Here is a 14031-nt window from a genome sequence, read left to right as displayed (position 1 = left end):
CAGTCCAGTATCCGCAGCAGTCCCGTCCTTGGCTTCGCTGGTGACCGGTGTGGCACCCACGGACAAGTAGGGAACCTGGTCCGACAAGCTAGCTTGACGTGCTAGGCGTCGTCGAAGACTCTTCATGGTGAAACGGGAGCAGTGTCTGCGTGAACCGGGGACTTCGATAGCCTGTTGGGCGTGTTGCAGCCCGAGGCAAAACGAGCAGACCTGGTGTGAGTCGTGGCTCGAAATTTTGTTGCCACAGGCATAGAGCCGAGCCCCGGAGTCTCCATCACCTTTGGTGTGAGGAGCATGGGCGTCCATCCTGATTAGCTGGATTGCTGAACAAGAGACGCCGTGAATTAGCTGGTATGCTAATTAACCAAGGACGGCATTAGCTGGTGTGCTAACTAACCAAAACGGTGTAGCTGGTGGGCTAAACCGTGTAAAAAGCTTTACCTTGGTGTGGTCAGACTGTCGACTCTCCAGTCTGGAGGGTCGCAAATTTGGCAGCTAGCGTTCGCCAAAGGAGCAATAGCCAGGTTAGCTCCAATCTATGAACAGTTAAGCTAGCTAGCGCTTAAAGGTTGAGATACGCTACACGAAGCGAGAAGAGGTGTTTGAGCGATGCTACGTGGGTAGGTGGCGCCACCTGACGCAGGCGTCGAGATCACCAGCCAATCAGGATTGGCGTAATGAGAGAAATGCTTCTGAGGCATACGCAGGGGGCGTATCCCATAGTGAGACATCGAAATGAATGCTAGGAAAGAGAACTGAGGTTTTTGAGGGAAAATACTGAACACGAATGACCCAAATTGTGCTGTGACTGGATGTGGGAGCTCCCATGCGCTGTGGTGTAGCTCACAGCACTGTCATTGCATACAAGTTTGTTGGCTCCTCAGGACTTCTTTTTCTTTCCCAAAATGAAATTCTAGTTGAACAACACAATTTAGGAGATTCAGCCCTCATCACAGATGGTTCCTGATATATTTACATAACAGGACTTCTCGGGAGTGTTCCAAGCATTGCAGAAACATTGGGAGCGCTGTGTCACTGCACAATGAGGCTATTTCAATGGGGAACGGTGGCCAAATATAAATCAGCTACAACTTATTTTAATAAGCAGTCTTAGAATTTTGATCACATCTCATATGTTAAAAATACTAACAAATGTACTTTTGCTGCTACTTTCATCAAAGCTGCATTAATCTTTAGGATCTATAAACTACACTCCTCTCCACTGGACACAAATATCACTCACCATGCTGTTTCTGTTTTGGATTATACATTTTCCACCAGCGAAATATGAGGAAGCCATCCTGTATCCTGTAACACAGAGGAGAAAAATAATCAATCAGTAAGCAAGCGATAAGACAATACAGGGATAGATGGAGGAGAAGCAAACAATGAAGCACTGGTCAGACTACCTGATAGACATGTCTTGGTTGATGTAGTAGACATCTCTAAACATGACTTTCCCCGACAGCACAGAGAAAGAGAAGGAGCCTGGGTAGAAAGGGTCAGACAAACAGTGTTGGTACATTTTAGCAATGATATTAGTGTTCCTTCTCCTACCTGAAAACAATATCACACTTCCCCAAAGCAAGTGTTTGGATTTGATCACAGCTGTTTTATTTCAAGTCAAACCAACTAATTAAAATAGTAAACAAAAGACGCAATTAATATGGCTATGTGAGCTCTGGTAAAAAATAAATAAATAAAAAAATACAGAATGAGCAGTGCTGGGATATTTAATCACTGTCTCACTCATATTATAGAGGAAAACTATCTTAGGATCTAATTCAACAAGTAGGTCAGAGACTGTCACTGAGCAAGAAAGACAAATATGAAGACTAACGCAATTTTCCATTGTTAATCTCCTTTGGCTCATAACATGTCTTTCTCAGTTTCAATTGTTTCTTGACAACAGAATGACAGCACCTGAGTAGTTCATTTATTATCATCCCAGTTGACGCTTCCTCATGTTTGTGGAAGGAAACCCATAAATTCACTTTATTCATGAATTTTTCCTTAACTATGCCCCAGCAAGGACAATTTTAGGTGTTTTCGAACCCTGAACACACTACAGAACTGTTGGTAAAGGGAAATTAAAATCCTGCTGTTTGTTATGAAGAGTTTTACCCTTGTGCAACGTTCTTTGCCCTCACAATTATTCTGTAAATGCCACCTCTGGCCAGGGAAGAAAAACAATCTGTTTCAATCAACTCACATAAAATGAAAACAATTTTAAAAATAGATTAGCAGGCACATGCCTGATTGCTCACTTTGTAATGACACATGTTGGCAAATAGACAGCAACGAAGCCATGCCCTCCTCATAAAAAATTAAAGCTGCCTTTGCAATCGTTTTGTGCTTCCTATTTACACAATCTAACAGCTGCAAGTTTGTGTCAACATATACCGCTGTGAATTTTCTCAGTTCAGTGACATGATATATCTCTCCGTTTCGTGTTGTGTAATTTTTGCCGTGTCCTGTTTGGGCCTGTATTACAGAACAGATGCAACTGACAAGAATTCCTCTTTAGTAGAGAAATTGAATGTTTTTGAAAGAAACTAATCACATGCTAAAAAACAACATCAGAGTTACATTTACATATATGACCCCAAGGTACTTTGTAAATTAAATCTTGTGCCATAGGTGTACAGAAATTCAATCTGCTATTGGTTGCACTTTGCTGTTCAGACTCTGGTGATAATCACTGAGAGAACCTGACTCATCATGAAATATTCAGCAGACTGAGTTAGCGCCTTCAACTCGAAGCTTTGGCAGCGTTCCTCCTCGCTATTCATCACTGCGTGACAGAGCTCCTGATGAACCCACCGATGTGAATGTAGCCATCCTTGTAGAGTCTGTTAATGATGAGGGTGAGGATGAGGCCAATGTTGCGTGAGTTGTAATAAGTTAAATAAATGATCCATCCGCAGGACAGAATGGTGGCTGAAAGAGGAAAAACACAACATGATCTCAGTTGGTAAAATTAATTTTCATGTTAATTGAAACCTAGTTTTAACTGAAAATCCTGCAATCACTGTCAAACTGAAACAGCAACGTTGTCAACAAAAACACTTAAATGCAGCAATAAATACAATACAAAATGACTGTAATGTTGTCCGATGGTTAGCCACGTTTGTATGCGTCAACAGTGTCCGTTACCACAACAGTAAAATTAGGTCTATATATTCAAATATAATCACTAATGGTGATTTTGCTACTTCGGACTTTAATTATACATGTGAATTAGTGCATTTTTATTCGATCAACAAATCATGATCGGTCCTTTAAGTACAATATTCCAGATGTTACTTAACCTGACATGACAAAGACGCATCAGCACAGAGAAAGGACTGCAGCAGTACAGCACTATCAGCCATACCCTGTCACCAATTCCACCTGAAAATGTCTTTATTTGTTAAGGAAAATACCAAAGCAAGTAAGGTGGAATTAATTAACTGTATTCTTTCATATCTGGGTTTACAGCTTGTTTCACTTGTGCACTAAAGGCTCGGTTAGATTTTTGTTTAATGTTCAAGGTGCTGCTGTGACACAAAGAAAGCAGCAGATTAATTTTCTCAGTCGCCCAATAATGCTGGTCTATAAAGAGCTGCACCTGGACTAAGCAATAATTGGAAAGTATCATTTATCAAACTGCAACTGAATTAAATCACAATGTACAGACACAGCGAGGGAGACTAAATGATTAAAATCAAATACTAATTAAATCATTCCTGAAATGAGATCTTGAACACATAGTGCAATATTACAGTTTTATGCTGCTTTATTCCTTGCAGCTCAGTCCAATAAACATGTTACATTATTTGACATTTGTCAAAGGGACTTGATTTTAAGAGTTTATCACGTCTATCCTCATCGCCAAATGAGTCATTACTAACAATTAATACTTAACGTATTTTAGACCCTCCAGAAAAATGCGATTATGTGATCGCATGAATCCCCGCATTAATCACCAAAATGCCGCTGATTATGCGGGGGTCAATTATTTCCCAAAAGGCCGCATAATCCCCGCAAAACAGCGCATAATTCCCTCAAGAATTTCACATTTCCACAAAAAAAAGAGAAATATGCGGGTCCCGCTTGATTTCACAATTTCCGCATAAAATGAGAAAACTAGAACCAATATAAATGGAGTTGTGAGTGAGTTTTTATGTGACGCCCGGCCTGATGTCATCAGCTCGCACATTCACTCACACACACACACACACACACACTAGAAGCATGAGCTGATGCGGAGCCAGTGTTGCCAACTTATCGACTTTCTCGCTAAATCTAGCAACTTTCCAAACGTCCTAGCAACTTTTTTGTCAAAAGCGACTAGCCACAAATCTAGCGACTTTTTCTGCCGTTTTGGGGACTGACAGGAAAACTCCGATCATTCTGCAGTTACTGTTTTCAACGAGCAGAGCACAGGCTGTCAGTCCAGTAACCCCACAGCAGTCCCAGTGTCTGATTAGAGGACACATCCCTCCGCGGCCAGACGGCAGGTGAATCGCGCATATTTTTGCATATTTCACAACTTTCCGCAATTTCCCCACTTAAAATGGCATAAAAACCCCGCATATTTATTCGCATAATCAAGGATTTTAGCCTGCATAATCAAGGATTTTTACCCGCGTTTTTCTGGAGGGTCTAGTATTTGTAGCACTTTGAGATTTGTTTTCAAATGTAAAGTACATTATAAATTAAATCTATTATTATGAACTATCTTTTAGTGTGCTTTCAATGAGTACGAAGGTAAAAGAACATCTTTTAGATCAAATGAAGAGAACTTCATCACAGTCAAATTAGACAGACTGCAATACCATTACTTCTGCCAAGTCAATATTTGTATAAATTACAAGTACAAATGAAAGCAGTAAAATCTTCTCATAACAGTGTAAACCAAAGGAAATAATGTGACTGTCAGGTCACAGCAAGTCATACACCTTTACAGCTAAAAACTTTCGTTTTTGATAAAGCTTATGGTGAGGGTGACCCAGAACTGGGTTTCAACCAGTTAAGTTATGCTGCTATAGGCCAAGGCCACTAAGTGACATCCCATAATGCAATGACTACCTTTCCTTCATTCACCTTTCTTTAATTCTCAATGCATTTTTTTCAAATGTTGCATGCCATTGACTTTGCTTCTTCTCTCTCCTATAATTTGTACTCTTTGTTCTCCTACTCCCAGCTGTACCTGAATCTTGTTCTGTCTGAGGTTTCTTCCCAATAAAAAGAGAGTTTTTATCTTCCCGCTGTTGCAAAGTGTTTCATCAATGGGAATCATTGGGTTTTCCCTCATATAATATTTTTCATGACCCTGTTATGTGAAATGTCCTAAACTGACACTGTACAAATAAAATTGAAGCAAGATGAAACATAACCAGGTGCCACACCAACAGTTTTTTACTTGATATATGAAAGATTATTTAAACTCCCAGGAAAATATCCATTGATCTGTGTATTTTTCAGAGTGCAGATGTAGACTACTTACCAACGAGGAGCCAGATGAAATTCGAGTTGTGCTTGTTAAGAAAGTCATCCAGGTCCACGAAGCTGGGGAAGGTGCTTTCATTGTTTTTGGCAACATGCCCATCCATGGCTACAGGCTCTCAGATAGATGTCTAAAACTACAACTTAAGGGAGAAAAAGCATGTGCATCACAGCAGAGAAAGACAAAGAGACAACGTTTTATGAATATATAAGAAAAAATGTATACATTAATAGGTGCTGCGTTAGTTTTCCAGGACAAGAAAACTATCTGTAACAAAATTCGAAATTAATAATAGTGGCAGATCAAACCACAGGGGGTACCATTAAAATGTTAGTGAATAAATTAAATTAAATAACAGATCATACTAACTTTAAAATGTGACAATTCTATAAAATAAGTTGGAAAATAATCAATTTTCTTAAATTGTAAAAAGAAACCAACTTTAAAAAATTTTAAGCCAAGCTTTCCAACAAATGAAAAATAACAATTTGGTGAAAAATATATAACGATGTAAAATAAGCATTTAAGTCATAAATCAATAAACACGAGTAAATAATGATTTAAAACATACATAAAACTAAACAATATCTGTCTCCCCAACATGCTGCCACCACTGTAAAAGATCAATGTTGTACAAATGCACATATTAAGAATCAATTTAAATCTTATCATTTTTTGTTTAAGAAAGAGACTGCACAGAAAGAGATGAGTCATATTCACAGTCTGTTCACGTTCACACTACGTTGAAAAACATTGGTGAATACATTTGCAAATTAGATTTTTTTAAGAGAGGAATATAACAGTCTAGCTAAATGAGGAAATGTGGTTAAAGGATAATTAATTCTTTCAAACCAGGGGTCATATGGTGCTTACATATCTATAATATATATAGGTTATCTTAGTATACATAAAAATGTATTTTCCACTTTTTATATTGTTGTTGAAGACATAAATCCAGTCGTATAGTAACTCAGGACGAACATGATCAGTATGTATGACGTGTAACCATAAGTAGCTATATGAGCACTTACTTCACATGGCGTGAAGACAATGGCTGCATTTGCTGATGTGAACTTTGCCTCTAAGGATTATTATTGTTTGTGTGTGGAGGGAGGCTTGTGCAGTGATTGTGCTACTGTGTGTGTGTGTGTGTGTGTGTGTGTGTGTGTGTGTGTGTGTGTGTGTGTGTGTGTGTGTGTGTGTGTGTGTGTGTGTGTGTGTGTGTGCGTGCGTGTGCGTTTACAAGTGTATGCCGAGACCTCAGTCAGCCCATGCTTATGAGTCAAAAGCTGCACTGTACACACTCACACAAACCCAAATCCTCACCTAATCCACCCTAAATGTTGTTGGCTGTAAAACCACTGAGATGTAACTAAACTCCACATGTCCTCTTATAGAAAACAGTGTTTGTAAAATTGTCCTTTTCACAGACCCTACATTTAAGAAACAAAATGTGTTCACCTCTTAGATTTGACTTTCTGTAATCAAACAAAAGACCTGTGTTAAATTCACAGTGAATTTAACACACACACTATCTACCAGATGCGAATCTAATTCTGATTGTGGCTGTTGGATTCGTTTACGATGAAGGCAACTGCTCATTTTGGTGGCCAACTTTAATTCTTGAAGTTCTGCAATCCACAAGCACCACTACTTCATCTTAATGCGACATTTAAGCAATACAGAACTGTGATTCAGTTTATATGTAGTGCATTACAGATATTCCTGTAAGGCAGGTTTTGAGCACTAACCTCCATGAGATGTGAGCTCAAATCATGTTGCCAGTTCAGAAAGATTAGTGTTGTCAGTGACTCATTACAATAATATGTCATCTCAGTGTTTTCAGTTTTGGTTTATCAGTACTGTCTTCAGTAAAACAAGGAGGACAATTGTTTCAAGTCGTTAGATAACCTTTATCACGTCAGTGAAACTTAAATAGATGTTGCACATATAGGCTGTACATATTGTCTATTGCTACACAACTGCTTCAGTAGAAGACAACTCAACTTCTCATCCAAGAGGTATACTCACCTCTACCTTGGATAGTGGGAGGTCCCAGGTAGGGCTGAATAACTAATCGATTGTAAATCACAATTGTGATTTCAAACAATTCAATTATTAAATTGTAAAGGCCATAATTTCGATTATACACAACCCAGATGCAGCAGTTTGTTTGATGTAATACTTGCGTCAGTGGTTTTACATATTTATCGCATCCTACTGGTGTGGCAGTCACACTTTTAATGGTATCTAATGTGGTAATATTTTAACAAGCTTAACTACAAAAATATATCCAAAACTCAATCACAAATGGAATATATGTCAGAAAAATCAAAAAGAAATTTACCCAAATTGCCTAGCCCTAGACCAAGGTGTTACTTATCATATGCAACACCTGGAACTCCTCACTGTTCAAGTCATAACTGAGTAAACCTCTTGAATGAGAGGTGAAAAATTTTCAAGAGCCAAAAAGAAGTCCATTTCTCTTGTACTTAAGCACAAAGGATTACCATGACCTGGATGACAGAATCTGCACAGGCACACTCCCATTTTTATTTCAAAACAAATAAATCTTCAGTTTTGCAGGGATATCTTGAATCTATTGTGCAAGTATGCTTGACAACAAAGCACAAGCACACAATGATGTTTCAGTAGTATTCCTGTTAAAAGCAACGTTGCACAACTGAGTAGATGTCCATAAACTGACTAACCGAACAAACCCTGCTCAGCCCGCCAAAGTGCACTGTAAATATGGCCATTAACTTGATTCTGACCTTTTTTAATCAACTAATTACACACCTATACATGTGTACATAGAGCAGAGGCTTAAACATTTAATCCAAATAAATGTCTGAGTGTTGTAGCTTGCTTAACAAGACTACGGGTGTGACATGAGACAAGCAAACAGAATCTTAACGAGGGTACCTGATTGTTCTTAACTTTGTTTACATGATGGAGTGGTAGAACGATCAGTTTTCTATCTAGACACAACCCTACGTTAAGCCAAAGTCCAACGCGGTCAGTTGTATATCGATTGGCAAACTAACATTTCACTTGACCTCGGTTGTAACTAGGATTCCAGAGCCATACCTGAAACTAACCACACCATTAGCTAATCCCAGATCTTGAGTTATTTCCTGAGCATTATCCTCAGCACTAGCAACAAAGACGAACTGTTGCCTAACTGTCTCGTTTTTATGCATTGTAAAATTACTACAAGGGGCAGCTGATCCGTCCAGTACAGACAGCCGGTGTCGTAGCTGATGACATTCTAGCTTGTGGATAATAGTTATTAAGCTAGCCGCTAAACATCATAACGTTAGCACTGAGGTTAGCTAGCAAGCTAATGACAGCAGGCCGCACCCTGTAACTTCTCCATTTTCAAACTGTGAAAACAAGTCAGAAGATGGTCGTGAAATACCTCAACGTCCTCAATAAAGCATGTGGTTTCATCTTTGCTCCGGTTATTCGGGAGTTGCGGCCCTTTTGTCGTCTCGGACATTGGCACAGCTAGCATCCTCTTGTTTAATATTTACCTGGCAGATAGCCAGTTAACATCTCTTCCTGTTCTGTTGAGGCAGTCAGAAAATGGACCAATAGAAAAAATAGCAGGTCAGATACTGGCCAATCAGAGGGGAGTGTGGGTGAGGCCTGCACACAGTTGACAGGCAGTTTTTTCGACCTATTAGCGTGAATGTTTTCATAGCAGTGGGATTTGAGCAGTGCTGTTTTGATGCTGTATTGGCTTGGTTCTGCTCAACACGCGGCAGGAGGCAACAGAATTCAGACGTTACATAAAGTGTGCCATTTGTCTTCATGTTTATTTAAAGTACAGCATCATTACAAACATGGCTACAAAAAGAGGGTGGGCCTTAGGGAATTAAACAAATAAACACACACAAAATACATTTGAAAACAAAATAATGTATAGAGAGAATATAAAAGAAGTACATCAAATGGCATATCACTTAAATTTCAAATGATTTAATACTGTAAAACCTTACAGTAATTGCATTTTTCTCAGTATAGGAGTAGGGCAGTTGCTGTTAAAAGCAAACAGTTGAGATTTACTACATGTAAAATACAGGTGCCACAATAGTAACTCAGTGCAACAAAAGTCAGTACACTTTTGATTACTGAGAATTAAATTCTTTTTTGTATTATTACTATTCTCCATACGTTGTCCTTTGTTTTCAATGACAGACTCAATTCTGACACCCCAAAGATGTTCCACTGGACTGAAGTCAGACAAAACACTTACTTAGATTTTACTTTCCCCACCTTTAGACAATCTTGTGTGATTTTGGCAGTGTGCAGTCTGCAGGCTAGGAGTCATCTTGTCAGCCAGTATTTTGATAAGCCTCAGGCATTAATGGTGCCATCCATAAATCTTCCCACAGCCTTTTTCACTCATGCAGCCCCATGTCATCACACACTCACATCCGTGCTTCACTGTCAGGACTGTGCATTCACTGTGGGGGTCATGGCCAGGTTCATGTCAAACATGTTGGACCCTTTTGGTGCCGAACAAATGTATTTTTTCTCATCTGACCAAAGGGTGCGCTGTTAATATTCATCATGCTACTTTTCACACTCTTTAGGAAGGTTTTCTCTTGTAGTTTAGTGCCAAAGAACAAGGGCTTTGTGTTTTTGGACATCCTCTATCAAGTCTGATGCTATAAACAGTCCTAGCTGTCACAGAAACTTAGATTTTCCTGTATAACCCCTGCTCCACTCTCAAGCACTTCCCCATTTGTTTAACAGAGCTTGATTGTGCACGTAGCGTACTGTTTGACGTGCCATTTTAGGAGGAAAGTTTGTTAGGGTTCATTCTATACTTCAGCTGTGTTTCAACTCATTTTAATTGGTCACATTTTTTTTTCCTCAAGAAAAAATTACTCTCGCGAAGCTCATTTCTGCTGTTGAGCCATGATGCAGACATGCAGATAGACACAACTCAGTGATTCATAGCTGATAATCGTATGTTGTACACAGGTTATTTTATAGTCATGTTTAGAAATCCTAGGTTTATTCATAATTGTTGCTTTGAGTTTTCACTTTGGGGGCTGTATTTTTAATATAGTCTTTTTAAAGGAATTGTTTAAATTGCTTACAAGAGAAAAAACTCAACTTGTCACCTAGAACTAATACAGTTGTTGAGATGTGACACAATTTTGAATTACTGAATGATTTGACAGTTAAGTGATACTGCAGAAGAGTGTACTCATTTCAGCTGATTAGCCTGTGAGTTGTGGTAATGCTAAATTAAAAGAATAAAGCAAACCGATTATCTCTCATTTCAAATGCAGATTGAGCTCCGTTCTACGTAAGCCAAGAGGGATTCAATGTCGATCCTATTTTTTTTCAAGGTGACATGCAGAGATATTTTTTTAAATTATTGTATGATCCAGAGTGGCTGCAGATTTCCTTTTTTTTTTTTAATTTTATTTAGCTTTTATTTATAGAGGTAATCTCAGTGAGACACTGAGTCTCATTCTCAAAAGAGACCTGTCCGTCAATCTCAGTAAAACAAGGTCTCAGACCAGTAGGGTAATAAAAGATATGGGTTCAGCCTCTTTAGTAGATAAACATGGTGCTTGTGGGACTACTCTATGTGTGTATGTTTCATGTTTCAGTCATTTGTCTGTAGTCATAGCTGGCTGGCTATGAGTCAGAGGTCTATACAAGAGAAGCCTACTAATAGTTTTCTTTCGTTTCCTCCATCCTATTGAAACAGAAAGTCTAATGCATATTCTAGTCATGTCAGCAAAATCAACATTTTATATTCAGCTTCTTCAACATTGTGCTGATGTAGATGTTTTATTTAAATCTTAATTTAAGGTTCTGGTCGAATAAACTCTCTCTAAACTGTATTATGTCTAGAGGCACTGTTCCTCCTTTCTAATCCTGTTTCATGGGAATTGTGAAATATTTTATTCAAAAGAATTATAACCACCGTATTTTAATTTATTTTTTGCCATTTTGAATATCTGTGTATGTTAGTTTTGTAAATAATCCCACGATGGCTTTACAATGTTTTCTGGTAATGACCCTGCAAAGAATTTTAAGAGTGAGACCAGTTGCTGCAGCTCACACATTAATTTTGGATATTTTGACTGTGATATGCAAATGCCTGGGTATTAACATTAAGACAAGGAATAGGCCTGTTTTTGTTGTTTATTAATTAGTGGAGGGACGCAATTGTAAAAATTATTCTAATTAATTACAGGCGTCATAATTAATTAATCGCAATTCGCATTTCAAATAGCAATATCTGACATATTATTTTCAATTCAAATAAATTTTGGTTTACAGCTGAATCAATTAATAGACACATACATGTCTTTAATTTAAAATTTATAAAATTAATACAATTTTGAAATGGGACATATAGAAAAAATGTGATTTGGATGATTTAAAGCCTGGATTTAGTTGTTTTTTTTTTCCCCATTTTGGCACATTACAAAAGCATAAGTAGTTCAAGGACCTTCAGAATGTTGAAAATCCACAGATTATTCTGTTTTCATAGTTTCTGGGCCTGATAAATGAAAATAATGAAATAAATGACAAAACCAAGCAACAGCAAGCAATATTTAATTGGTGAGAAGTTAGCTTACAACACTGTACTGTTCCAAACATGTTGAATTTGATATCACAGTAAAAACTTCTTCACATTAAAGGAATCCTAATATCATAACATTAAAACCATTACTGTGTAGAGCCCCTTGTGTCATCAGATCAGTTCTGATCCACTGGGACATGGTTATGTAAAAGTCCCAAGTTTTGTAAAAAAAAAAAAAAAAAAAGTATTGCTCCAAGGTTATTGGAGAAGAAATTTTATGTCATAACTTTGTGAGTGAAAAAGGAAATGCTACAGTGAATTTATGCCCTTCAGTAGTTCAATGGAAGTCATTTAAAACATATTCAAATAGAACACACAATATACTGTTATACAGATATTAGTCTATAATTAAATATCCTGTCTATGGATTAATATCTGGCGTTTCTGACAAACCAAGCAGCTGTAAATTCGGTGAGATGTGATTATTTTAGTCGTGGTTAGACCTGCATCCATTAACGGATGTAGCATAGCATTAGCAGCCAGTGAGATATCTGTGTGTACATGTCTATAAGTAAGCATAATGTTTACCATTTTCAACATCTTAGGTTAGTATATTAGCATGTTAACAATTGCTAATTAGCACTGAGCACAAACTGCAGGACACATTAAAATTTTGACATGATGATGTTACTGTAACAATTGCTGAGAAGTTTCCATCTTCTGGGAAGCGGAAGCAGAAGTAGGTGTGTCCTATAGGTGTGTCAACATTGCTCAATAGCACTTCCTACAAAACTTAAAAGTTACAACCACCACAATAGGTTCCACCAACATAAATGCAATTTTTAGGCAGATGTATTAGTACCAGACGTAAGAAAAGGGATTTCATTTTAAATTACAGTGCCACTGGCAGAGTTTTTGGCATTTGCAGCCCTCATACTTTAATAGCCTCCACCTACAGAATTAATCAGACAACTTAAAATTTGCTCAGTGTCATTTCAAGACTTTTGTGATGCCAAATTGTCAAGATTGTGATTTTTTTATTGAATGCTGTTGTCCTAGCGGCATGACAAATTACAATATTTTGCCATGAAAATGATATTTTGCCATGAAAATGAAATTTTGCAATTATCCATGTGATCCAGTCTTCACATTTAAGAAGAATCCCGGTTTGAACACAGCTGCATGGCAACACCTTCTGGACACAGGAAATCAACCTGTCTTCTGATTTAAACATGGGCAGAAAAAGTAATACAAAACCTGCAATGCATCATGTTCACCGTCACACAGTCCAGGCAGGCCATAGATCCAAGTTATCCTGGTTGCTTTCTTCTGACTAGATCCTTGCTTGTGTTGTATCTACTCTCAGACATGCATCTCTTTGGATAAAATCGTATGCTCCACAAAACTGTAGAATTGTAGAAATGTAGTCCTTCATGTTGCAAGGGATGGTTACGAAAGTGTTTCATCAATCTTCATCCAGCCAGCGGCCCCAGTGTGCATAAATGTGTGGGGGGATGATCCTTGCTTCTTTCACCTTTAAAGAATTTGCAAATTTTAAGGTCTTCTGTTATCAATTAAGCCCAAATTAGTCAGTAAAATGTATTGAATCTTAAGTAGCTGAAAGTGGGTATCATCTGGCCTGGAAGCCACAAGTAAACAAAGCAAAGGTCCATTTGATTTTCTGTTCTATTCAAAAACTAGTTTATGTTAAAGCAGCAGAAAACAGTGAAGGATCTCTACGAATTGCCAGAACTCTAGGGTACTATTTAATGTAAGTGGTTGTTGTCATGCCCTCCTCCAGTCACAGCAACAAAGCCTCCCCTATGAACATGTAGGAGTCGCTGCACTGAAAAGCTTCCAAACATCAGGTTCAAAGCTTTTCCCTGCCAATCAAGTCTTCCCCTCAGGACCAGAATATTTTGGCTGCGGCTTTAAAAGGAACTGCATCTCACGTGAATTCTTTCCTGTCTTGTGAATG

The 14031-nt window shown here is 38.1% G+C and overlaps 1 protein-coding gene across 1 annotated transcript in view; it reads right to left on the bottom strand.

Annotated features, from left to right (window-relative positions):
• Nucleotides 1-9068, bottom strand: part of kiaa1109 (KIAA1109 ortholog) — a 103104-nt gene extending 94036 nt beyond the window's left edge. The window contains 5 exon segments of the mRNA XM_051941604.1: nt 1244-1308; nt 1410-1488; nt 2824-2940; nt 5492-5633; nt 8913-9068. Of these exon segments, the coding sequence (XP_051797564.1) occupies nt 1244-1308; nt 1410-1488; nt 2824-2940; nt 5492-5597 (367 nt within the window). The 5' untranslated portion in view covers nt 5598-5633; nt 8913-9068.
• Nucleotides 9069-14031: the final 4963 nt, after the last annotated feature.

The sequence above is a fragment of the Acanthochromis polyacanthus genome, chromosome 1, assembly GCF_021347895.1.
Source record: "Acanthochromis polyacanthus isolate Apoly-LR-REF ecotype Palm Island chromosome 1, KAUST_Apoly_ChrSc, whole genome shotgun sequence".
Classification (NCBI taxonomy): Eukaryota; Metazoa; Chordata; class Actinopteri; family Pomacentridae; genus Acanthochromis; species Acanthochromis polyacanthus.
The sequence above is the reverse complement of the archived record's forward strand: the minus strand, read 5'-3'. Positions and strand labels throughout refer to the sequence as shown.